The sequence below is a fragment of the Penaeus vannamei genome, chromosome 18 (genome assembly GCF_042767895.1).
Source record: "Penaeus vannamei isolate JL-2024 chromosome 18, ASM4276789v1, whole genome shotgun sequence".
In the NCBI taxonomy this organism is placed as follows: Eukaryota; Metazoa; Arthropoda; class Malacostraca; order Decapoda; family Penaeidae; genus Penaeus; species Penaeus vannamei.
Window position 1 is genome coordinate 25,264,062 of NC_091566.1, and position 22,500 is coordinate 25,286,561.

Below are 22,500 nucleotides of genomic sequence, written 5' to 3' on the forward strand. Positions count from 1 at the left end.
CAGAAGCCAATCACTCTGAGAGCATTTTAGAAAGAGAACAAGAAACTTCAAGCGTTACAGATATTTTACGTGAAATGTTGGTGAGTGGGAACACAGATGGGGAGTTGAAGACTGAGTTTGACACTCACGAAGACACAAAAGATGACAAAAGTTTGATCCAAAGTGTAATCCTGCAATGCCCACAGACAAACCGCTCTGATAAACAGGATCCAGTCTGCAAAGTTGAATGTGATAATAGTGTAGTCTGTAAAATAGAATGTGAGGAAGACATTTGCAAAGTGGAACATGAAGAAGATTGTTATGAATGCCAAGTATGCCACCTACAGTTTTCATCTGCAATAGACCTCTCCACTCACCAGGTACTGTTCCATTGCAGCGAGGACCCTGAAGCTACCAGCACCCACATGTTGCTGTCCCACAGTGTTGATAATTTAAAAAGTAATGCATTGCAGAAGAAACTTCCTGCTTGATTGGATTTGAGACAGTCTACTTGGTCACTTGTGCTTCCTAGAGTGTACCACAATTATTTATGTGATCAACCTTTTCATTTGTTCACCGTGCAATATGTACAAATATTTTTAGGGAAAAGATGGATAGATTTTAGGCTTATGAAAAATAATAGATGTATGCATTTAGAGATTTGATTTACACAGAATGTTAAAGGCAAGTAATTATCATTGTCATCATATCAATATATGTATATTATAATTATTAACACTGATATTTATTTTTTGATGATTATTTTTAAAAAGGTACATCTACTTGATGTTGAGACTGAGTCCGTCCAAAATGTACAGCCAATGACACAAGTCCTCTCAATTGTTCTTTCAGAAGTGGCTGTTATTCAGGAACTGAGTGCAATTAATAAATAGATATGTAAACAACCCAGTACTTAGATTAGTAGGCAACTATCTTATTTTGGTGTTGTTGTTATTGTTGTTACTTGTGCATAGAATAATTTTCTTTCCATCTCAAATATTTAACATCTTATTGAAGGACCAGTCATTTGTAAAGTCACAGAAAAAAACTTCTAGGAAATGTAGGTGATCTATTCTTATATTCTTGGGATGTGTACAAAACCAGATATATTATTAACATATTGCAATCTATTTTAGTGTTAATGTTGCAGTTAAAGTGCTTGTGTGTTTAGAATTGTTGGGTTTTCTGAAGAGTTATTTAGCATGAAATGTGTAGTTATTGTATATTGGTAGGTGAATGCAGTAGGTATTTATTTTATTCTGTTGTAGATTTTGTAAAATTGGTACTTACTTAGCAACAGGAGAAAGGTTATAACAAATTTCTTTAAAATTAAACCAAAGAAGAATCATAGCAATTGGTTTTAAAACATTTATGATTTTATGAAAAAAACAACACTGATTTCAGCACAGCTATTAATTACAATCACTGTCCCAAAGACACTCTGCTAGGTGAATATTTAGAAAAAATATATATACAATGGTCAGAGGTTGTTGTGGCATGATAATGTTGTGTTTGAATTTTGTTTTGTTCTGTGCTGAAGGAATCTCTTTGTGTCTGTACATGTACTGTTTTCTTAAGTGAACTTGTAAAAGTTACATAATGGTAGCACCAGGAGAGCTTTTTTGTTGTAATTATTTAAATGTCTTAAGTGCTTTTGTGTCAGTACTTGGGTTATCTAAAATGTATTAGAACCAGTGTGTTTGAGAATTTAGCAACATGTAAAAGTGATAGATTTGCTTGATTTTTTTAAAACTTTCTTTTTCTCTGTAATGCATATACCCTATTTTGTAAAGTCTAAAGCTTATTCACTGCTAATTTGTGCCAAGAGAGATATATATATGTATATTATAATCTGACCTGTGAGGATTTTAACTCATTGCCACTGCAAGTGTTTTATTTATTATGTTTACTTGTAAATAGCTCCAGAAGCACCAAGTCACCAAAAAAAAACAATTACTAGGACTATGTGACCTCACCTGTTTACCACATTCCTTGAATTTTTGAAAAAATAGGTTTTAATTTTTATGACTTTTATTGTTAGCAGCATTATGAGAATGTGAATAAAATCTAAAATGTTAGTAATTGTTAATAAAAGAAACAACAAAAAGAAATTTGAAGATTGGGATGAACAGGTATGATCAGATTGGCCTAGTGATCAACAACTTGGTAATTAAGTGCTTGTGAAGTGATGTTATGTGTAAACAAAATTGATAAAGAAATCCAATGGGTTAACCAGCAAATATGCTCTTTCAAAACATACAATAAGCAAAGGATTGTACCTGAATGAACATCAGGCAGTTTTTATTAAATGAAGTTAAAGGCAAGACAATCCAAAGAATATGTTATAGCACTGTATTTCTGAAGCTGGATGTTTCTGCTTAAATGGTTTTTGATGACACAAGTGGTAGACGGTTTTATATATGGCAGTGCCATACTTGATAGTACTTGAGACCCAGTACAGTTTGACCAAACCTGATCTTAAGTATTTTGTTTATGGCTTTCCAAGATTTCTCTTTTTTCCTTTTTTCTTTCTAAGAGTTCAGCTCAAAGAAATGATAATTCATATCCTAAGTACAAATATACCTTGAAGCCATTATGCACATTTTATTTTGTCAAACCAAAAAACATTCAGTTCTGTTGTCAATGTTAACAAAATTTAGTTTTTGGGTGAACACGCATTGTCTGAATATTATTTTTAGGATTAGAAAATTGTCCTAGTTGTCACTGTATGTAAGCACAGATAGCCTTGTATTTTATTTGTAATGAAAATGCTTCATGGAAATGTAGTACGTAGCCCCTTTGTGAGACACTGTGGAACCTCATTTTTCAGTTATGTGATCCATAGAGTTTAGCTAATGTTAAGGGATATAAAAATGGACCGAGTGATATAACATGCAGCATACCCCCATGCCTTATAAATAATAAGTATGGTAAGTATTGCACTTTTTTCATCATGAAACTTATCAGAATAATCAGTAAAGATGGTGAGAGACCAGTGCCTTTTTTACATGTTACTCCTGGTTTTACAAAAGCTCTTTATATAATTTTAGTTCTCTATTTTTTGTGAGATGGGTTAACAAATGGAGGTTAATAGTCATCAGATTGATTTTTAAACGAAAGAAATACCATGAGTTGGGGAAAAAAGTTATATGGGCAGAATTTGGTTTTTAGTTTACCCTTTTTCGATTTATAAGAATGTGCAGTTTTCTATATCCTCTCTGACCATTTTTAGACGGTTGCAGTTATGCCAAAATGCCAATAGAATTCTCACATGGATTAACCTAAACACTACAGTCAATAAATCTCGCTATTTTCATGGTGCCCCATAAGGGTAAAAAAATGAAGATTCCAAAGCATTAGAACGAGAAAGCAAACTAGACTTAAACTTCTCTTTATCTCTATGTAGCTGTACTACAATGAAGGCTGAAGACATCCAACTTTGACTTCATTGTGCAGGATTTTTTTGTATACAACTTTGAACTTTGTAAACAAGAAGCTGTATGTCAGTTATCAGGCTAATGAACAGGATATAGAACAAAAAATAGGAGATGCCCATCATAATTAGAAGAATGTATTCTGGTAACAAATCTATGGTTCTGAAAAACAATTTTTAAATGAGATGGTATATTAACGAGTTAGATACCTCTAAAAAGTAAAATATAGAGAAACAGTAATTGTACAATTAGGTTATCTAAGACCTTGGTGAAGTTTACAGAAAATATTAACCAAAATTAATACCTGTGCCATTAGAGAATACAAGCCTACCATAGGTTATGTAATTTAACTAGAACAATAAGAGACCTGCCACTGTTCTGGGGCTTGAAAAAAGACTGAAAGGTGCTAGTGTACAATGTTTACTCTTTGTGCATATCTTCATAGTGTATAATTTAGTTATTGCAAAAAACTTTTTTTTCAAGGTGTGATGTTTGTAAAGTTTCCATTTAATTTTTATTGTCTGTGGTTCATGCAGGTAATTATACATTTATTGAGTAATTCATCTTAGTGAGTACCAATATTAATGTGTGCCTGATCCTACATTGAGACTTTGAGTCCTTACACATACATAGTGTAACTAGATCTTGATTTTGTGGAATGAAAACAGTATTGTCTGTGTATGTAAAAGGTAATATACCTGGCAATGAAATAAAATTGCCAAGAAAAAAAGAAAAGCATGAAATTTCTTTTACCCAGTTCATTGTAAACATGCCTGCTATTGGCAGTCTATTGAAAGCTGTCAGAGGAAAATTCTGGGTGTCAAAATGACATCAAATGCAGTGGAGAGTTGTCTAAAATACAATATTTTTATGAAAGACCTATTGTACTAGATTTTCATATAATCCAATGAGTCAAATGATCCTTGCCATAAATATCTGGTTAGTAGATTGCTAATGACCAGTTTTAAGTTGTATAATTCTGGGTAATTGAGTGGTAAAGAGTGTACTGTACTGTATTAATATTGGTGTATATTGGAAGTTAATTGATAGATTATTTGAAGTTGCCAATTTACTTGTAAATAGTCTTAGGTTGAAGCAGTCAGCAAGAATATGATAAATTAGTAAACACTTTTGAACCTCAACAGTTTTAAAAGTGTTTGACCTTAAGAAATATGTTAAATTGATTGATGATAACATCTTATGTATCACATATGTTTCAACTTATATCTAGTAATTATGAAATATTTTTGTCTATTTTGAGATTTGTGTGGTTGCTTTGTTTCAGCACATTTACTTACCAAATCTCAGATTTTTAAAAATTATATTTTAGACAAAATTGTGTTCTGTGATACTGTAAGGAAACTGCATTAACATATGCTTTGGTGATTTAATAACATTGAAAACCCCAGTAGCAGAAATGTTTCAGTTGTTGCATTAACATAACTCTCAAGAAAATGTATAGTGTGTACCAAATGAAGTAATATTTAAAGTAACTGGGATAATATTGCAAATTAAATTCTATTGTGATTAATTATAAAAATAAGCATGCAGAAATCCACCTACACAGAGAAATAAGCCAATTTTTTCATTTATGTATGTTTTGTCAGCAGGATAGGTTCTAGCTCTTAAGTCTTCATTGCCCGGCAGCAACAAACTTTCATATAGTTAATCAATTTCCTTCTGCTCTTCCCTATATTCTGCTGTGGTAGTACTCAATTCAGCTCCTTAAATTGGTTCTCTGTCTTGCTCTTGTGGAAAACTCCAGCCAGGTCAGAATGAAAGGAAAAAATATGTGAAGCATGTTCTAGAATTAAAAAAAAGGACAGACTTCAAAAGCTGCACATTTTTGTTTGTTTGTGAGTTTATATGATCTTGTATGTTATCTTTTGTTACTATTTTCAGTATTCTATTTTGTATTTTGTAAGGATATTTTGGGGGGCTGCAGTTTGTATTGTTCTGATATTTCCATAAATATATATATGTATAAATATATATATAATTATATATAAATAAATAAATAAAATTTTATTTATTTATTTATGTACACATTGTAGGTTTATTTGTCCACGTTAGATAAAGACACAATAGCAAAGATTCACATATTTAATGTTGTTGAAAATGTTTATGAAATGTAAAATAAATATATATATCTATATATATTCCTGTTAAGATGGTTTTGATAAACCTTATACATTAAGACATGGTCCCATTTGTATCCTGAAAAATGAATTATACATTGTAAATTCATATAACAGAGTGGGTAGGAAACACAGATAATTCTCTCTTTAAGAATATGACATGAATAAGTAATGTATAGAAACAGGAAAACACTCACTCACTTGGATATACTGAATAACATTGTCTGTGAGGTAACTGCAATACAAACTGAGGTTTCAAGAAAGTGGAATTAAAACAATAGATAATTTTCTCTAAGAATATGAGATAAATAAGTAATTTATCAAAACAGGAGAATACTCACTCACTTGGATATATTGAATAACAGTGTCTGTGAGGTAGCTGCAATACTAAGTGAAGTTTCAAGAAAGTGGAATTAAAACAATGAAAATGGATGTAAGGACTCTTATATAATTATTCTTCAGGTAAACAGGATGATTTAAGCCTAAAATAACTCTCCCTGGAGGACAGAAATATGTTTTCCATTGAAACCTTATCACACAATTAAAAAATAGAAATATATAATATCCATATGGTAAGCCATAAGTAAAGTGCCCTTTACTTATGGCTCAAATCTGGTAAATTTGGTAATGTACTAGAAAAAGCACATAAAATTTGGATTTTTTTTTCTTTTCTATGCTGAATGAAGATTTACAATTTTGCAGAAATGAATATCAGGCACTTCCAGTTAGACAGAAAATGAAGAATGCAAAATGTATGACAGATGACCTATATCTTACAAATGTTCAATGCTCAGCTTCTGATGAACAAAGATTCTCATTACACCATGCTCAGAGCTGCACAACCCTAGGTTGTGGCATGAAGGACCGCGGTGTTGGAATGTTTAAGAGGCCAAGCTTGCTACCTGCTTGACCTCTTCCTGCTGCTGCTGAAGCTGCTGTTCTCGCCCCTGCTCCCCTGGATCCTCTGGTCTGGCCCCGTCCTGCTGAAGATGCCGCGCGAGAGCTTGCACCTCTTGAGCGAGCTGTCTTGGTGGGACTGTAGGTGGTGTCTCCAGAGCTGGCCTTTGTGTACTTTCCTCGCTTTGCTCCCCCAGTGTACTTCCTTTTCCGTTTTACCCTGCAAGTAAATTTTTTTTTATTTCCTGCTTTTCTATTCCTTTCTTTTTTTTAAATATAAATATATGTATAAATATATATATATATATATATATATATATATATATATATATATATATATATATATATATATATATATATATATATATATATATATATATACCTATACCTATACCTATATATATACCTATATATATATCACATTAAATTCAAACTCACTCAGTTACACACTACATGAAAAATGTCTAGCAGTGAGACTTACCCTCTGCCAAATTTACGAGTCAGGTTTCCTCTTCCGAAATACGGAGAGGAACTCGATGAGGGTTCTGGAGCAGAAACCGAACTGAGCCATCCAGTTGTGTCTCCATCCCCATCATTGAAACCTGATTCGTCAAATTCTGCATCAGCTCTATCACTCAGAATTACTGTTAAAAGAACAAGTAATTAAAATTAATAATACTGATGACTGATGATATTAGTACATGTATCAATACATATGCAAATAGATAGAGAAAAACAATAATATTAATAACAATACTAATGATATCAAGAATACTACTCATAATAATAATAACAATCATAATGACCACTATCCTAATAAGTGTAATCATCAACCAATAAAAATAAGAGTTATAATCATAATAATGACAATTTAAAAAAGTAAGTAGATTAATCAAAATTTAATTAGTTAATTTTGAAAAACAGTACCGTATTTACAACAAAATACATATAGAGATCTCATGATTCTGATAGTCAAGTAGAGAACATTCCAACTAAATCTGTACCCAAGAAATAAGCAAACGCACCTAGCTTCTGTGCAGCAAAACGCTGAGTGACGTCAAGCAAAGAATGACCATATTTGTCGTAGTTTGCTTTAGTTACATGAGGTATTCTGAGCATCTCTTCCTCGCTCTCAGGAAGAGACTTCGACATCAATCTGAAAAAATTGGGAGAAATATTCAAAGCATTTTTGTAATGAATAAATTTAAGTCAAAAGACCAATGTGAAATCTTGCATTCTTCCTAATTATACCAATCAAAGCAAGTGTTCTAGCAAAATTTACATGGATGTTAGCTATGAAATATCAAAACTAAGCCCAATGGTACCCTCAATACTAAATCCTCATGTATAACAGTACCACCATACCTTAAAGCCACCATGTTGATAATATTAGTGTAATTGACACCCTTAGCTGCTGCGAGTTCCTTAACTGTCTGCAGCAGAGCCTGGTAACACTCATTCTGCAACTGCTTAAGCTCTTCATCCTCACTATTTGCAAGGTCTGCATCATTGGCATCATTCTGGTTGTCCTTCGCTGCTCCTTTCATCTCAAACTCAAACTGGATAAATAGAAGCAAAGTTTAAATGCTTTACATTACAGAGATATCCACTATCTACTCATTATCGTCTTGCCTCAAAGAAATTAGATTCCATATGCACTGGTGATTAAGCTCTATAAATGATAGTTTTAAATATTTTTCTATACATCTAGGCAAAAGTATCTAGACTGACTACCTTGGCACTGGCATTGTTGAGGAACTGCTGGCACTTTGTTCCAGGACGGAGGTATGCAAAGGCCATTTCATCTCTTGTTATGACCATGTCCTCTTGTAAGTAGCTCTCAAGCACGAGTCTTCTGAAGAGGCGTTCAACCTCATTACGAGACCATGACTTACCTATCCCATGTAGAGGGTGTCTGTTGTGGCCTGTGAAAATGTGCTTTGTGGAACAATTCGTGTCTACCCTGACCTTTAACAAATTACCAACTTTTAATATTTTCATTTTCAAATCCAAACATATTTCATAAACACTGCAACTACATACTCCTTTTGTTTGCCAAAAACTGCTCAAGCATTGTACAAGTCTGTACATGTATTATCTACTTACCATTGTCAACAATTTTCTTGGCTTCAGATCCTTTAAAGATATCAACAAAATGATTGATAGTGAAGTTATTGGACCACCTGCCACCTGTGCACAGTTGCCTCACTGCCTGAAGGATGGCTCTGACCTCACGAGTGACATCCACTTTTTGATACGATTCCTGTTTGATGAATCAGATGTAAAAAAAATATATATATTATTTTGATAAGAATACAAAATGCTTTTTTGTCCTAAAATGAAAATTTTACTTCTTCCACTATTTCCATTTGTACTCCTCTTGAGCATCACATAAAGCAGACATAAAGTAAAATTAATAAATGCAAAAAAAAAAAAAGGGGGAAAAATAGCAAAAAGAGATAGAGGAAAAATCTAGGCAAAGTTTTGCCGAGATATTCAAAATCTTTTTCCTACTGTAACTAAGACTCATAATCTCCTACAGTAACTAAGACTCATAATCTAAGATATACAAAAATCATACCTTTTTCCTCAGATCCTAGCAGCCATAAGGAAAATATGAAAATATCCATAAAAAATTAAGAACAATAGAATCCTGAGACAAGAAATATCCACAAGTCTGTCATTACATAAATTTTTTTTAAACTACCCATATAAAAAGATTTCTTAAATTTTCAAAATCACATTTTTATCACAAACCTGAACAAGAAATCAAAATCATTCTCAGAACTCCTCTTATGAGAAGAAAAACAGTAACATGTTAATTAAATATAATTTTGTAATGAAACCAAATACCTTACATTACTGATGGCAAGTTACCAAAACTGTAGTCTATGTACACTCTTAACTTGATAAAAATGTACTATGTAACCAGAAGAATATCAGCTAATATAAACCAGATGTCAGGGTAAACCATAGAGCTCAGTCATATTATATAAGGCACATGCTGGTATACCTAACTGAATTCAAAGAGTTACTTACATGATATTTACAATTATCACAAGCAGTGACTCTGTCCATCTTGCATTTCTCTCTGCTGAAGATTTCACCAAAGTAGTTGAGCAACTGTGTCCGTCTGCAATCCATCTTGTTCTCACAGTACGCCACCATCCGCCAAAGGTTGTCATAATGTGTCTTCTTGGCCTCCCAGTTCTCTCTGTCCACTGTCATGGGCAGAAATTTGAGAAGACAGTCAATCAAGTACTGATAGATTCATTAAACATTTCAGTCTATTTAAACTTGAATGGAATCTAATTTTTTCTCAAGTATAAACAATAAGACAAACACAAAATTAATAAAAAATAAAAAATAAACTACAAATATACATTCATTTCCGTAATACAAATACTGCTTACTGTCAATCATCTTTCTAAGGCGGTGCATGTCTCCATAACTGTAAAACAGAATACAATCCGCAATCTCTCCATCCCTGCCTGCTCTACCTGATTCCTGATAATACCCTTCTATACTCTTTGGCAGTGAGTAGTGAATCACAAAGCGCACATCGGGCTTGTCTATGCCCATACCGAAGGCTATAGTTGCACACACAACCTAAAATAAAGAAAAGAAATATATATGCACATATATGGAACATTAAGAAAAAAATAAAAATTATATTTTTCTATTCTGTTTCCTCAGACCCTCAAACTTTAAAAATAAATAACTGAATTTTAATAGTTATTTACCTTAAACTTGTCGTTGATCCACTGTGTCTGAACGTTGACTCTCTGATTATCAGTTAGACCAGCATGGTAACTCACCGCCTAAAACCAATTGTATATGAAATATTAAAACAAGAATCACAGAGACTTTCTCGGTCCACTAATAGAACTAATGGTAACTATCTGCATATAGATAACTGCTAATAACATCATATAGTTCTCTAATTTTAAAATGAAAAAACAACAAATATTAATATAAACTACTTTTTAAAGAATATGAATTCCTAAATCTTTCAGAAACTTAAAAAATATGGAGAGAGAGAGAGAAAAAAATACATATATATATCTCACAACTGCAAATACTGTATCTACACTACAGAAGACTCACCTTAATCCCAGCTCTAGCCAAGTCATCGGCAGTCGTGTCACATTCCTTTCTTGAGAGACAGTAAACGATGCCCGATTGCCCTGCATATTTTGCCTTGATAATAGCAGAAACTTCAGTGGTGATTTTCTTACCTTTCTTGGGTAACACTTCATACTTCAAGTTAGATCTGTTAAAGCTGCTTAGGAACCTGTCAGAGAAGAGCTTTCATTAATTTCAGTTCCTTAGTGTTAAAACTCCTTGAACATTTGGAGCAATACAGCATTAAATACTCCATGTCACCACTGAGTACCATTTTGTAAATCATGAAAGGGAAAAACTTAAGGGACCATTCATCTATAATATCAATTGGTCTTTAACAACAGCCCATACTTTAGCTTAATGCTGTGCTGTGCTCATCCATTTACCTTTCTTTACTTTATTACACCTATGAGAAATCTAGTCTACCAAATAACATAACATGGCATAATCTTCAGCTGTACTATAAGTAATACAAAAGAAATAAGAAATATAATTTTTTTTTTTTTTTTAATTATTATTATTATACAGATGGCTCCGCATGCACTCAGCCACCAAGGAGTCCTTCGCAATGGCGCCTGATTTCCCACTTCTATGAAACAGCGGGAAAATGTATTTTTCCTTCTATTATTATTAATATTGATAAATGTTATTATTCTTATTAATATTATGATTATTCAATTATTAAAATATTAATAACATTAAAGAAAATAAATCAATACAAAAGAAACTGCAAAAATCAAGGAAAAGGGTAAACAGGTGAAATAGGTAGGAATAATAATTGACTCCTTGGGGACTTAGCACTTGTAGAGCCATCTATACGTAAAGACAGTATATGAACTTATATTACTGTGGGCATGGCTTGTATTCTTGCCATCCGAATAATTGCGTTAACAAATAAAGGTTAAATAATCATTAGGTATTATATAGTACCATTTAGGGTCAGTAAGCCCTAGCTGATGCAAGATGTCTACTCTGACGCGAGGTGTTGCCGTTGCTGTCAATGCAATAACAGGTACATTAGGATACCTCTGTCGCAGCACGTTCAGCTTCTTGTAATCAGGTCTGTGAAAAAAATCATTTGACTTGAAGCTTTTAAAATAAAACACTAAGTTATTGGCAGTATATAATATATAAACACTTTTTTCTCTTCATAAAAAAATATATATTTATCAAACCTTATGCACTTTCTTCTCTTCATCTTGAAATATGACATACCTGAAGTCATGTCCCCACTGAGACACACAATGGGCTTCATCGATGACAAATCTTCCCAACTTCTGCCGCTGGTAGAGAGTTTCTAGAACACTGCAAAATTTCTGGCTGGCACTTATCTTTTCTGGTGTGACATAGAGCAGCTTCAAACCTAGAAGGCATGATCCACAGCATTAGAAACAACAAAGAACTCAGAATATATTCAGAATGCTACTAAGAGAAAGATAACTTCCTGACAGAAAATATGGAATGCAGCTTTATGAACACTTGGAAGACTCATCTAATACTATACCTGGTTCACGTTTCATCAACTCTGAATAAACAAGAGTCTCATCTCTCTGTGTCACATCCCCAGACAAATGAGCTGCTGGAATCTGGTTTAAACAAAGATAAATAAAAAATCTTTAATATTCTTGCTGAATGCAAAGGTGTATTATATCTAATTACATACCTTCCAAAATACTTGTGATAAGATATTACATCTAATTTCTAATACAGATATACACAGTAGCTATATATACTAAACAAAGATATTTGACTCTTACATCCAGTGAAGCCAGTTTCTGCACTTGGTCCTGGATAAGTGACTTGAGGGGTGAGACGACAATGCTTACACCTTCTGTGACACATGCAGGCAGCTTCAAGAAAAATAGGAAGAGCATTGGGTTAGAAACACATTACTAACTCTTCTCTTTATAGCCCACACATTATCTAGGCAGTACAGGTCACATTAACTAATGGTTGCCCTGTCACTGTCAATCACAAGTGTTAAATATTTATCTTTTCATCCCATGGTGATTTGTGGAACTATGGCTCTGTTTGTACATGTGTGCCTTTTGACACTTAAATACAAATCAGTTGCCTGGTTCCTCAAATAGATAGGAAAGTCTGAAAGGTATGCTTTCGCTTCCATTATGTTCTGTTGAACATCTCTTGAATCTCTTATAGAACATATCCACAAACAGTAGTAAGATTCAGAAGAGCTTCTTTCCCATCACTGGTTTACATACATGGTGAATGTTAGGAGCATAAACAAATTCAGAAATTGCATGGCAAAAATGGATAGTTCATGGGGAAAACACAAGATATTATCACACACTTTGAAACCTGTTACATATCAAGCTGTTATCATCTACATGGCAGCTTGATTTTTTATAGGACAGAAACCGTTTAATTGCACAAAATCTTTAATAAAAAAATTCAGAACTACTGTTGGTATCACATGCGAAAAACATTAATTAAACTCAAGTACCAAAATAAGATAATTTTTTGTTGCCAAATGTCTTTAGTGGAAAAAAGTGGCTACAGTCTTCAGAGTGAGCTGCAGCTAAGGCTTAAATTTGTTTATCATATTGGGAGAGCAGAAAAGCTTTATTTTTGTGAGTCAGAAAGACACTTTTTCGCTGATGGTTTTGCATAGTTTTAGCTTTTTAGATGCTAGTTCCTTTAACAACTACGAAAAAAATGCAATCCCTTGCAGTTTCTCTAACTCTCTTTTTATGAAATATGAAAGATAATTTTCATTCAAACTAATTCCCTGTCGCACAGCCAAATCTGTCTAGTAGTTTCAGCATTGTAAGTAAAATTCAAAGATCATTGTCCAGTAAATTCCCCAAATTCAATTCATAAAACTACAGACTTAAATAGGAAGTAAATCCAAAGCAGGCCATTTTCAGTGTTTAGCTACAATCAATGATCAAGGAGATGTAGATCAAGCTAAACCTATATTCTCAAAAGAAAAAAGAATATGAAGAATCACTTCCTTCATACATGAAAAATATAGAAAATTCATAGACTACTGAATTACTGGTACCAACCATGTGTATAAATAACAGTAATGAATAACTATTTTTTATGCAATCATATTCATGTTCATATTTGCATTTTTACAGTAGCTATTCTTATGGTATGGATAGTATGTAATCATATTACTAGTTTAAAATCACTAAACTCTTAATCCCCACACGCTGAATGTTTTGCACTCATATGAGTGATTCAGGAAGACAAGGTGGTTACAATGGGTATGTGGGAATGGAGTTTTTTATGTATGTGGAGGGGGGGGGTATGCTATACATAATGAGAATTCTGATTTAAAACTTAATCCATTCATTCACCTGTCAGAAGAGACGACATGAAGTGTGCAAATGATTGACTTCAAGGGTATTGGGGTATATTTTCTTTTTTTGGAGGGGAGGGAGTGAAGCTGGAAGAAACTTGCCAGAAAATATCAGAATTCCTTACTTACATACTAAAACTTCCCATTAACAAAGAAAATAACCATGGGAAAAAAGCCTTCCACTGTTTGACAAGCTATACTAAATCAGGACAACCTTAGATTAAACATCAAAAGAATAAATACACCTGTAAGTGCTTTCAGACTTTGAGTGATCACATGTCACATGATACTGAAGTAGACAGTAAGTAATGAAATATCACTGGACAATGCATGCACTTGAATTATTACTTGAATTACTTGAATTATATAATACTGAAAGCAAAATGTTTGGCAATGAAATTATAGAATCTACATGGAATTACACTAATTTATTACATGTACATTTCTTATCTATCCTGTGTAATTATGAACATCTTCACTTCACATAAGGCGAAAGATCAAGATTCTTACTAGGATCTAATTCAATTCTACCTTCTGGAACCTGCATTCTAAAATCATAAGACACCATGGAACTGAATGACTTCCTTCTCCTAAACAAATTACAGTAATGAATATCTTCCTTCTTTAAAAAAATATATTGCACTAAATTTCTTTCTTCTTCAAAACAAATTAATTACATTCTAGATTACCTGATAGCATAAACTTTTCCCACCACCTGTTGGCATGAGCACGAAACAGTCTTTCCCAAGAAGAGCTGCATTAATAACCTCCTTCTGGTTTTCTCGAAACTTCTTCAGACCAAAACGTTGATGAAATATCTGTACAAACGAGAAATAAATTTCCTTTAATTCATATAAAAGAGAAAGATTTTGGAAGCTAAAAATGTCAAACTGAGATTTGTACTATTGAATTAAACAGGAACATAACTTTTATCCAGAACAAATGTTGATATAGACAGTTTCAAAGATAATTACTCCAAAACAATAGAGAAGGGTTTAACTGCATGAAATAGCAAACTGAGAGGTATTTTCCATACATCAAAGCATCAAAACAGTAAAAAAAAAAAATAATGATAATATTAAAAATGAAAGAAAAGAAAAGAAAAGAAAAGAAAAGAAAAATCCCACTGTATAGTAACAGCAAATCTTTACAATATGTTCAGTTACTTTTAACATCTCCCTGGTATGTGGGTAATTCATGCCACTGAACTCTCCAGTAAGACCATCATTCTTAATGTTGCCATGGAATCGGGCTTGTGTCTCCGATCCTTTTTTCTTCGGTGAAGGAGTACCATTCTTCTTTGGTGTTTTGTACATGACTTTGGTATAGTCAATGTTGCCATTTTCCAAATACCTGTAAATGTAGTAAAGTGAACTATGAGACCTAAAGGAGCACCATCACAGCCAGTTATCACACAGAGACAAGTATCATTTACGGACAAGGATTAATAAGGCTAACTGGCCAAGCAAGTATTTGTATTGGGGGGATTTTTGTGCAGGAAGAGTAAATGGACGTGCTATCTTTACATCACTAATTATCTTTATGGTAAACAGAGTAAATGTAGGAGTACAACCTTAAGATCTAAAGGCACAGTTGAGGCTGGACTCTACAAAATGGATTAACAAAAGTAAAAAGTGAAAACTTCAAAGGTCAGTTAAACCTTTTTTTTTTTTTACCACCAACAGGCAAGTTAAAGACAAACTTTCAAATTTCAGATTTCTGAATACAGAATACCTTTATGTTACCAGACCTAGAATTCTAATTTCAATTATTTAATATTCTACTATCCTCTGAAGACTGTTGTAAACTCTATCAAATTTCAAATTTCAAGTGAATAAGGCAGACACCTAAATTTTCTCACCTCACTCCTGACCCCAGTGTCATAGACTCATCAAGGTCATCATCAAAGTCATCGTCAAACGCTTGAGAATTATTTTCTGCATTTCCTGTTTTGATGGGGACTGCCTTACTGTTTGTTTTCTGAGAAAAGTTTCCAAAGCTGCAAGGCTTCTGCAGGCAAGAAGGTAATTTTTGATAATCATGATCAAGGGAATAAAATGTTGAGATGTCATGAGGATAAAGTAAATATTTTACTATCTATTCAATATTTCACTCTCATGTACTTTTTATTGCTATAACCTTCACTTTATTCAAGACAAGGCATCAGTTATAACTCATATGACAGAAAATAACCAATCTATCTCTTTTATATTGTTCCACATCACTTTCTTCAAATATTTAAGTATGGATAAAATATACTCTTGGATACTTACGTTGTTACTGTACTGTGTCTGAGGTTCATCAAGAAAATCACAATCCATGTCAAAATCAGGGAATTCTGATGGATCTGGCTCTTCAATATGCTGACTAGGTTTAACTGATCAAAGAACAATGAATTAATATATATAATATATAATGCAGATAATATAAAAAATAATATCATATATCTGAATGAGCTGTCTTCATTGCAAACCATCAATTTAAACAATTAAGTTCAAATTCAACTTTGTTTTACTCATGAGAGCAAGTTAACATTATGAGAAACCCAAAAACTAGAAAATCACCTTTACTGGCTAAATTCAATTTCAATGGCTCAGGGAGCGAAGGATTTCCTGGGGTGCTTGTACTCAAACTTTTCTTCCCTCCAAAGGAAAACTTGGGTGTGGCAGTCTTGGGTGGCTCGACTTTACCTTGGGTGCCATTAGCAGCCTCTTGGGTGAAGGAAACATCAAAGAAGCTATCTCCACATGAGTAATTACTCACACTGGAGCGTCCTGTGGTGGGGTTGCTTGTCAAAATCCCTAGCTTAGGACGGAATGCAGGACTGGCAATGCTAGTGTCTGGCTCACTTGCCACGGGTCTATCATTGCCCAGGTTTATTTTTCTCTTAGCAGTATCTGCATTGTAGGTACTACCTACCTCATCTTCCAATGAACTTGCCCTGAGGCTCTGTACTGTCCTCCTGTAATGTTTATCATTTGGACTGAGACTCATTCCTTGAGGTACATCATACTCATCAAAGTCATCCATCCTTGTTAACATTAGTTCTTTTCCTCGGTCGAAGAGTTTGGCAATTTTGGAGAAAGCATTAACAATTTTCATATGTTTGATATAATCATAATCAGGTACTTGCTTGAGTGTTTCAACAGGAATATTAATAAACATCTCCGACATCATGGTAAATAAAGATGATCTTAGGTTCTTTAAAATGGCAAAATCATCTTCTTCAATCTCACTTACCTGAAATTCATAAAATAAAGTTGTCACATCTTCAATAGAAAATATTAAAAAATTAAAAGAGAAATTACTAGAAGAAAAAATTTAACCTACACAAATATGGCTTATTTCTCAAAACAAAAAAAATTGCAGTAAAGGCATATCAATCTTCTTATAATGCAATTTTCATAAATCAAGATCTTCCAATCACGATATCACATGCTTAAAACATGAAACACATAATTCAATTAATACAATCACCCAGAAGGAAGACAAAAACTCACTCGCAAAACAGGATGCTTAAGTATCTGGTCAACTGATATGACACTTGAACTGGAAGACTTTGCTGGTGGTTTGGCCATCTGGGGCTGCTTACAGCTGGGCTCCAGGGGAATCTGAAGACTTTCTGAAGGCTCTGCTCTCTTGGTAGTCAACACAGGGCTTCTTGGAGGTTGCAAGGCCTCTTCATTCATCTCTTTTTCTACAAAACCAATGAATTAAAAATTGTAAAAAATCATGGTCAAATAGTTTTATAGGTTTTTGTATTCATCGTAAATAGATATTCCTTGTATTCTCTGCAATATGAAGGGAAAGAAGATCATATTTTTTCCAATTCTTAATACATAAGTGATATGATTTTACTCTATGTACTTCATCACTGTAAACTGCTTCTTTTCTATAACACTAAAAATGAAGTGATTAAATAGGTATGTGAAATTCTCTAAAACAAAGTCTGATATAGTCTGATAAGTAAGAACCATATCTTACCAGACTTCCCATTAACAGCTGGCACATTGTCTGATACTGCAGACGGAAGTACTTTCTGAGTGCTTAGATTTACCAGTGGGGAAGAGACTGGAGCATCTGCAAACTTTTCATCTACCTGTAATTTATAGACTCTACTTATTATTTCACTTCTTTCAATTCTGTAAATCTTATGCTACCATCAATGAGCAGTCTTGTCTCTTTACATATATGAACAGATATTGTATCATTTAAAAGTTGTGGCACATCTATAACGACAAAAAGAAAGAAAGAAAAGAGTCTATGACTTCACTCTATAAGTAATACTAAACACTATGAAATATTTAAACCCATGAAAATATCACCTGGCTTGTGATGCCTTCAAAAAAGTCCATATCATCCATCTCATTTGTTGTGTCAGGTGGACACTTGGAGTTGAATGAGGTGCTTAGCAGTGATCGTGTATTTTTTCTCGCTGGTGGTGGCTGAAGGATGCCTTTATTCTCTTTCTCAGAATCATCTTCATTTACTTCATCTTTACTTTCTTCTTCGTTGTCAAAATCGAAAAAGTCGATATCATCCTCATTCACGCAAGTTTTCTTATGTGTTTCCTTCTGAGGAAATGAGACATTGAAATGTAATACTAAAGAATCAGAACTGAGAGTACATATATGTGCAGTATAGGAAAATGATATACAAAATCAAATTATTGAGCTAATACTATGAAGGCAAACTAATAATCAAATATTCTTTCCAAAAGATGCTCATTACCTCTGACGCATCCTTAACTGGCGAATAGTCCTCAATGCTGTTTTCTAAATCCTCTTCCTCATCAGAACTGATAATGATTTTGTTGTTCCTTCTTGTTTTTCTTAGTAACAGTATTTCTTCTTTATCCGCCTCCTCCACCCTTTCCTTCTTTTCTTCCTTTAAATCATTATCCTTAGTTCCAGGGCTAGATTTACTTAAAGATAATTTACCTGGGAAGGAATAATGGTGATCTTAATTAAAATCTGGCTCAAAGAAGCAATAAAATGTAGGCTTAAAAAGAAAACAGAATTGCTGTAAAAGTTTGATTAATTATCCAAAACTGGAAGAGAAATATAGAAGGAAGATGGGTGACAAGAAGAGAAAAAATGCAGGAAAAAGTGAAACACTAAGAGGTAAACAAAATGACAGAGCAAGACAAGACAAAAGAAAAAAAAAAAGAAATTCTGACTGACAAAGACAATAAGAGAAACAGAATACAGACAAATGGGTGAATACAAATCAGTAAGAAATTATATGCAATTGCTTTAGGTGCCAATGAAAAATCAAAGATAACAATGAAATTACCTTTGTCTAAGCTCTGTGTTGGTGGGATTTCTTCCTCCGTTTCCTCTTGCTTCTCTTGATTTGTTTCTGCGCTCTTTTTTTCTGCTGGGGATTTACCTAAATTGCATAATTAAAAAATAATCAATAAAAAGTCAGTGATATTATGGCCATGAGTTTTCAGAAAAATAATTATATCTGTATAGGATCATGGAACTTCTTACCTATCTGTCCCTAATACTCTGTGTTTATGTTAGTTTATGATAATGCTAAAAATTACATGCATGAATATATGCACATACATACATACACACAGACGTATAAAATCTTTTTCTCCTTCTCATTCTCTCCTTCTCTCTTTCTCTCTCTTTCTCTTTCTATATATAAGCATGTCTGTACACACAATAGGCAAGAAAATAAATATATATATATATATCTACCTTTCTTACATGTAGGCTCAATATCAAAGTCACAGAAGTCATCAAAATCTTCATCATCCATGAGCATAAAATTGGATACTGTTGCTGGTTCTGGTTTCTTTGTGATGACTTGAGGAGATCTGGTAGAAAAATAACAACAGTGTAACATTTATCTTTAACCTCTGTAATTTAAGAATATAATATATAGTGCTATATCTTGATATAGGTAAGAATAAGAATTTTTCTTAGTGTTACTATGAAAGATACACACTGTAAATGAGTTATTAATAAAACTATTTGAAACAAACTTGCTATTAATAGAAAACAACTCAAATAAAACAAAAAAAGTCCAACAAAACAGAAAAGTATAAAAAAAAAGCAAGGCTTCCCCTCACAGAATCTTTCAGTCCAACTGACCATTCACAAACACATATGACTAACACAGACACCAAAATCATCACCATCTCAGCACACAACACATCTCACAACTAACACTGTGGCAACTGGTTTTGTTATCTTCTTCTCCGCCTGGCAAAGAGCGCTTTCTTTTGAGGTCTTTGTCTCTGGATTACTGAAAAAGTCAACCATCCTCTTCTGCCTTGGGGATCGGCCCAAAACACGGCGTTTGACTACTTTAGACATCTTTTTATTCCTATCTGCAAGAACTGAAAGGAAGTGCAAAAAATAAAACAAAAATTGTGAAAAACATACACGTACAAAAATACAAATCCTTGTTAGTTATACTAAGTAACCAAAAAAATTAAAAGATTTTACATAATCATAATAAAAAACAGCAATGACTGAAACATCAAGTCAAGGGCAGATAAAATAAAAACATATACCATGCATTTACTTAGTTAATCACCGGAAAACAGAAAATGGTAATTTCTATTTGGGGCTATTCAGTAATGAGTGATCACAATTTCATTTAAATATGAAACCCATAAAATAATGTAAAAGCAAGTAATTTCTGATGAATAATATCATGATAAAAAAAACAGTATTTTAGTTCTACACAAAAAGAACTTAAATACAACACAAAAAATGGCAGGCAACATATATATCAAAAGCTTTGTGCTCTTGTCCAGATAATAGATGACAAGGAGAGCAAAATTATACATATTATCATACATACTGGGTTATAAAAATCTAAATACAGTATAATTAAGAACATATCAAGGTTAGGATCCAGCAGATGAAATAGACAGCTCACTGAATTCTACGACTTTTCTTCATAGTTTAGTTACTGAAAACTGAAATTAATAAAGTTAGGCTATTCAATTTACAAATCAATCAAATCAAATGTACCTTCCTGGCAGTTTATCATCAAGCAAAGAAATACGTCAATGCTATACAATGCATATAGTGCTTTTTCATGTCACTAATGAAATAACCTTTTCACTTTCAGTTTGCAAGGCCTAGGACAGTCAAAAAATATATCTAAATTTATCAGTGATTCAATGTAAAATTTTTACCCTGCGCATTGTAAGTAGGCCTAGGTACAAACCTATTTTCATTCACAATAAATTTTAACTGGACTGTGCAATATAAATCATAAGAAACTTTTAAAAATCTCTCTCTTTTAGCCAGGCCTTGAGAATACCCTAAATCAAACCTTCAACCTTAGAAAACTAAGTTAAGGAGTCAAGTTTAAGTTGGGGTTTTGGGAGTTATGTTCCAAATAGGACCCCAAAGCAGGGCCATAGATCCAGTCCTCTGTATACATACAAAGGTCAGCAAACTTTTCCTAGGGATATTCTGGCAAGATAGTAAGGATTGGTTCCTTACTTGATTATAAATCCTCTATGAAATCAATATATTTTAGCTTACCTGAATATACACACAGGTTTTTTTATTTCAACCTCTTTCTGTAGGGTTGTTTTCTGAACAATTGCTAGTTTGGGTTAGATAACGGATATGTTTTCATTAGTTTCAATGAAGCTAGGCTAGGTCTACTAAATCTCCTGGTTGGAAACTTGTACAACAAATCATGAAAATGTTTGGTGTATAAGCTTCTTGAAGGGTTAAGCACACATGAATTAAGTCTATAGTATTATGTATAAAATTTTTAATGTTTTCCAGGAGCAACATACTTTGGCTCACTACAAGACCTGTTTTATGATATACTAGAGTCACCTAATACCCCCTCTTAAATGAAAGGAAGGTAATTTCTCCTAATACCTTTGCATAACCAATTGCAGCAATTTTGGTATCAATGGACTACTCTCACCCTTTAGTACACATATGTAGAAATTATGATGTGGAACCCTTCCAAACCCTCACATTCTTGGCCCCGATAGCACAGAAGGGCATGAAAGGTATAGGGGAAATTGTCGGGTAAGATATGAATAATATAAATAGATTGTCACTATATTGCTTAATTTCCCTAGTACCTTTAATGAGCTCCCCTGCTATCAGGGCCAAGAATGTTGGTAACGAGTGAGTTTCCATGGCGTAATTTTGATAAATTTGGATAGTAGATAGTGAGAGGCATACATCGACACCAAAACCATTGCCATCCATTATGCGAAGGTATCCTGAAAAATTACCAAACAGAATTCCTTGTCATGCATCTCACTTTGCTTTTCTTTTAGTTTTATATTTCTAATTCCATACAAATCAGTTTCTAACCGAGCTAAGCCTATAGCAGGAGATAGTGGGAGGGGGGGGGGGTGAATATCACCACCGACCGTGGAATCACCATAATAACAACTTTGCGAAACATCAAAACCTTCTACATCATACTAACTGATCTAGGTGACCACCAACACCCATTTCAATTCTTAATCATAAAAAATACAAAAGCAACTCGCTCACGTAAATGTACGCATTACAACCAGACATAAACAAACATGCAACTCAAACATAACAGCCAGTAACTACTACCCAGACTCATTATAACCATTCAA

At 33.3% G+C, this 22,500-nt stretch overlaps 2 protein-coding genes across 12 annotated transcripts in view; one reads left to right on the top strand and one right to left on the bottom strand.

Moving 5' to 3' along the window:
• Positions 1 to 5,610, top strand: part of LOC113799896 (uncharacterized) — a 12,039-nt gene extending 6,429 nt beyond the window's left edge. Inside the window, exon 2 of the mRNA XM_027350597.2 lies at positions 1 to 5,610. This exon is cut by the window's left edge and continues 1,870 nt beyond it. Coding sequence (XP_027206398.2) covers positions 1 to 470 — 470 coding nt within the window. The 3' untranslated portion in view covers positions 471 to 5,610.
• The window catches only part of Blm (Bloom syndrome helicase), a 17,137-nt gene continuing 139 nt past the window's right edge, over positions 5,503 to 22,500 (bottom strand). The window contains exons 1-27 of one of the 11 annotated variants that reach the window (XM_027350592.2): positions 22,494 to 22,500; positions 20,085 to 20,256; positions 19,622 to 19,731; positions 19,197 to 19,292; positions 18,633 to 18,841; positions 18,227 to 18,475; positions 17,886 to 18,000; positions 17,402 to 17,598; positions 16,466 to 17,141; positions 16,175 to 16,278; positions 15,763 to 15,911; positions 15,068 to 15,254; positions 14,591 to 14,719; positions 12,331 to 12,423; positions 12,078 to 12,159; positions 11,789 to 11,936; positions 11,504 to 11,635; positions 10,556 to 10,742; positions 10,192 to 10,269; positions 9,862 to 10,057; positions 9,488 to 9,669; positions 8,555 to 8,711; positions 8,183 to 8,373; positions 7,814 to 8,007; positions 7,474 to 7,604; positions 6,930 to 7,092; positions 5,503 to 6,668 (exon numbers count right to left, since the gene is read on the bottom strand). The exon at positions 22,494 to 22,500 is cut by the window's right edge and continues 103 nt beyond it. In XM_027350592.2, coding sequence (XP_027206393.2) covers positions 6,380 to 6,668; positions 6,930 to 7,092; positions 7,474 to 7,604; positions 7,814 to 8,007; positions 8,183 to 8,373; positions 8,555 to 8,711; positions 9,488 to 9,669; positions 9,862 to 10,057; positions 10,192 to 10,269; positions 10,556 to 10,742; positions 11,504 to 11,635; positions 11,789 to 11,936; positions 12,078 to 12,159; positions 12,331 to 12,423; positions 14,591 to 14,719; positions 15,068 to 15,254; positions 15,763 to 15,911; positions 16,175 to 16,278; positions 16,466 to 17,141; positions 17,402 to 17,598; positions 17,886 to 18,000; positions 18,227 to 18,475; positions 18,633 to 18,841; positions 19,197 to 19,292; positions 19,622 to 19,731; positions 20,085 to 20,256; positions 22,494 to 22,500 — 4,623 coding nt within the window. In that variant the 3' untranslated portion in view covers positions 5,503 to 6,379. Of the gene's footprint in view, positions 6,669 to 6,929; positions 7,093 to 7,473; positions 7,605 to 7,813; positions 8,008 to 8,182; positions 8,374 to 8,554; positions 8,712 to 9,487; positions 9,670 to 9,861; positions 10,058 to 10,191; positions 10,270 to 10,555; positions 10,743 to 11,503; positions 11,636 to 11,788; positions 11,937 to 12,077; positions 12,160 to 12,330; positions 12,424 to 14,590; positions 14,720 to 15,067; positions 15,255 to 15,762; positions 15,912 to 16,174; positions 16,279 to 16,465; positions 17,142 to 17,401; positions 17,599 to 17,885; positions 18,001 to 18,226; positions 18,476 to 18,632; positions 18,842 to 19,196; positions 19,293 to 19,612; positions 19,732 to 20,084; positions 20,257 to 22,477 lie in introns of all 11 variants that reach the window. The other 10 variants (XM_027383851.2, XM_027383850.2, XM_070133033.1 and 7 more) reach the window with 10 other exon arrangements.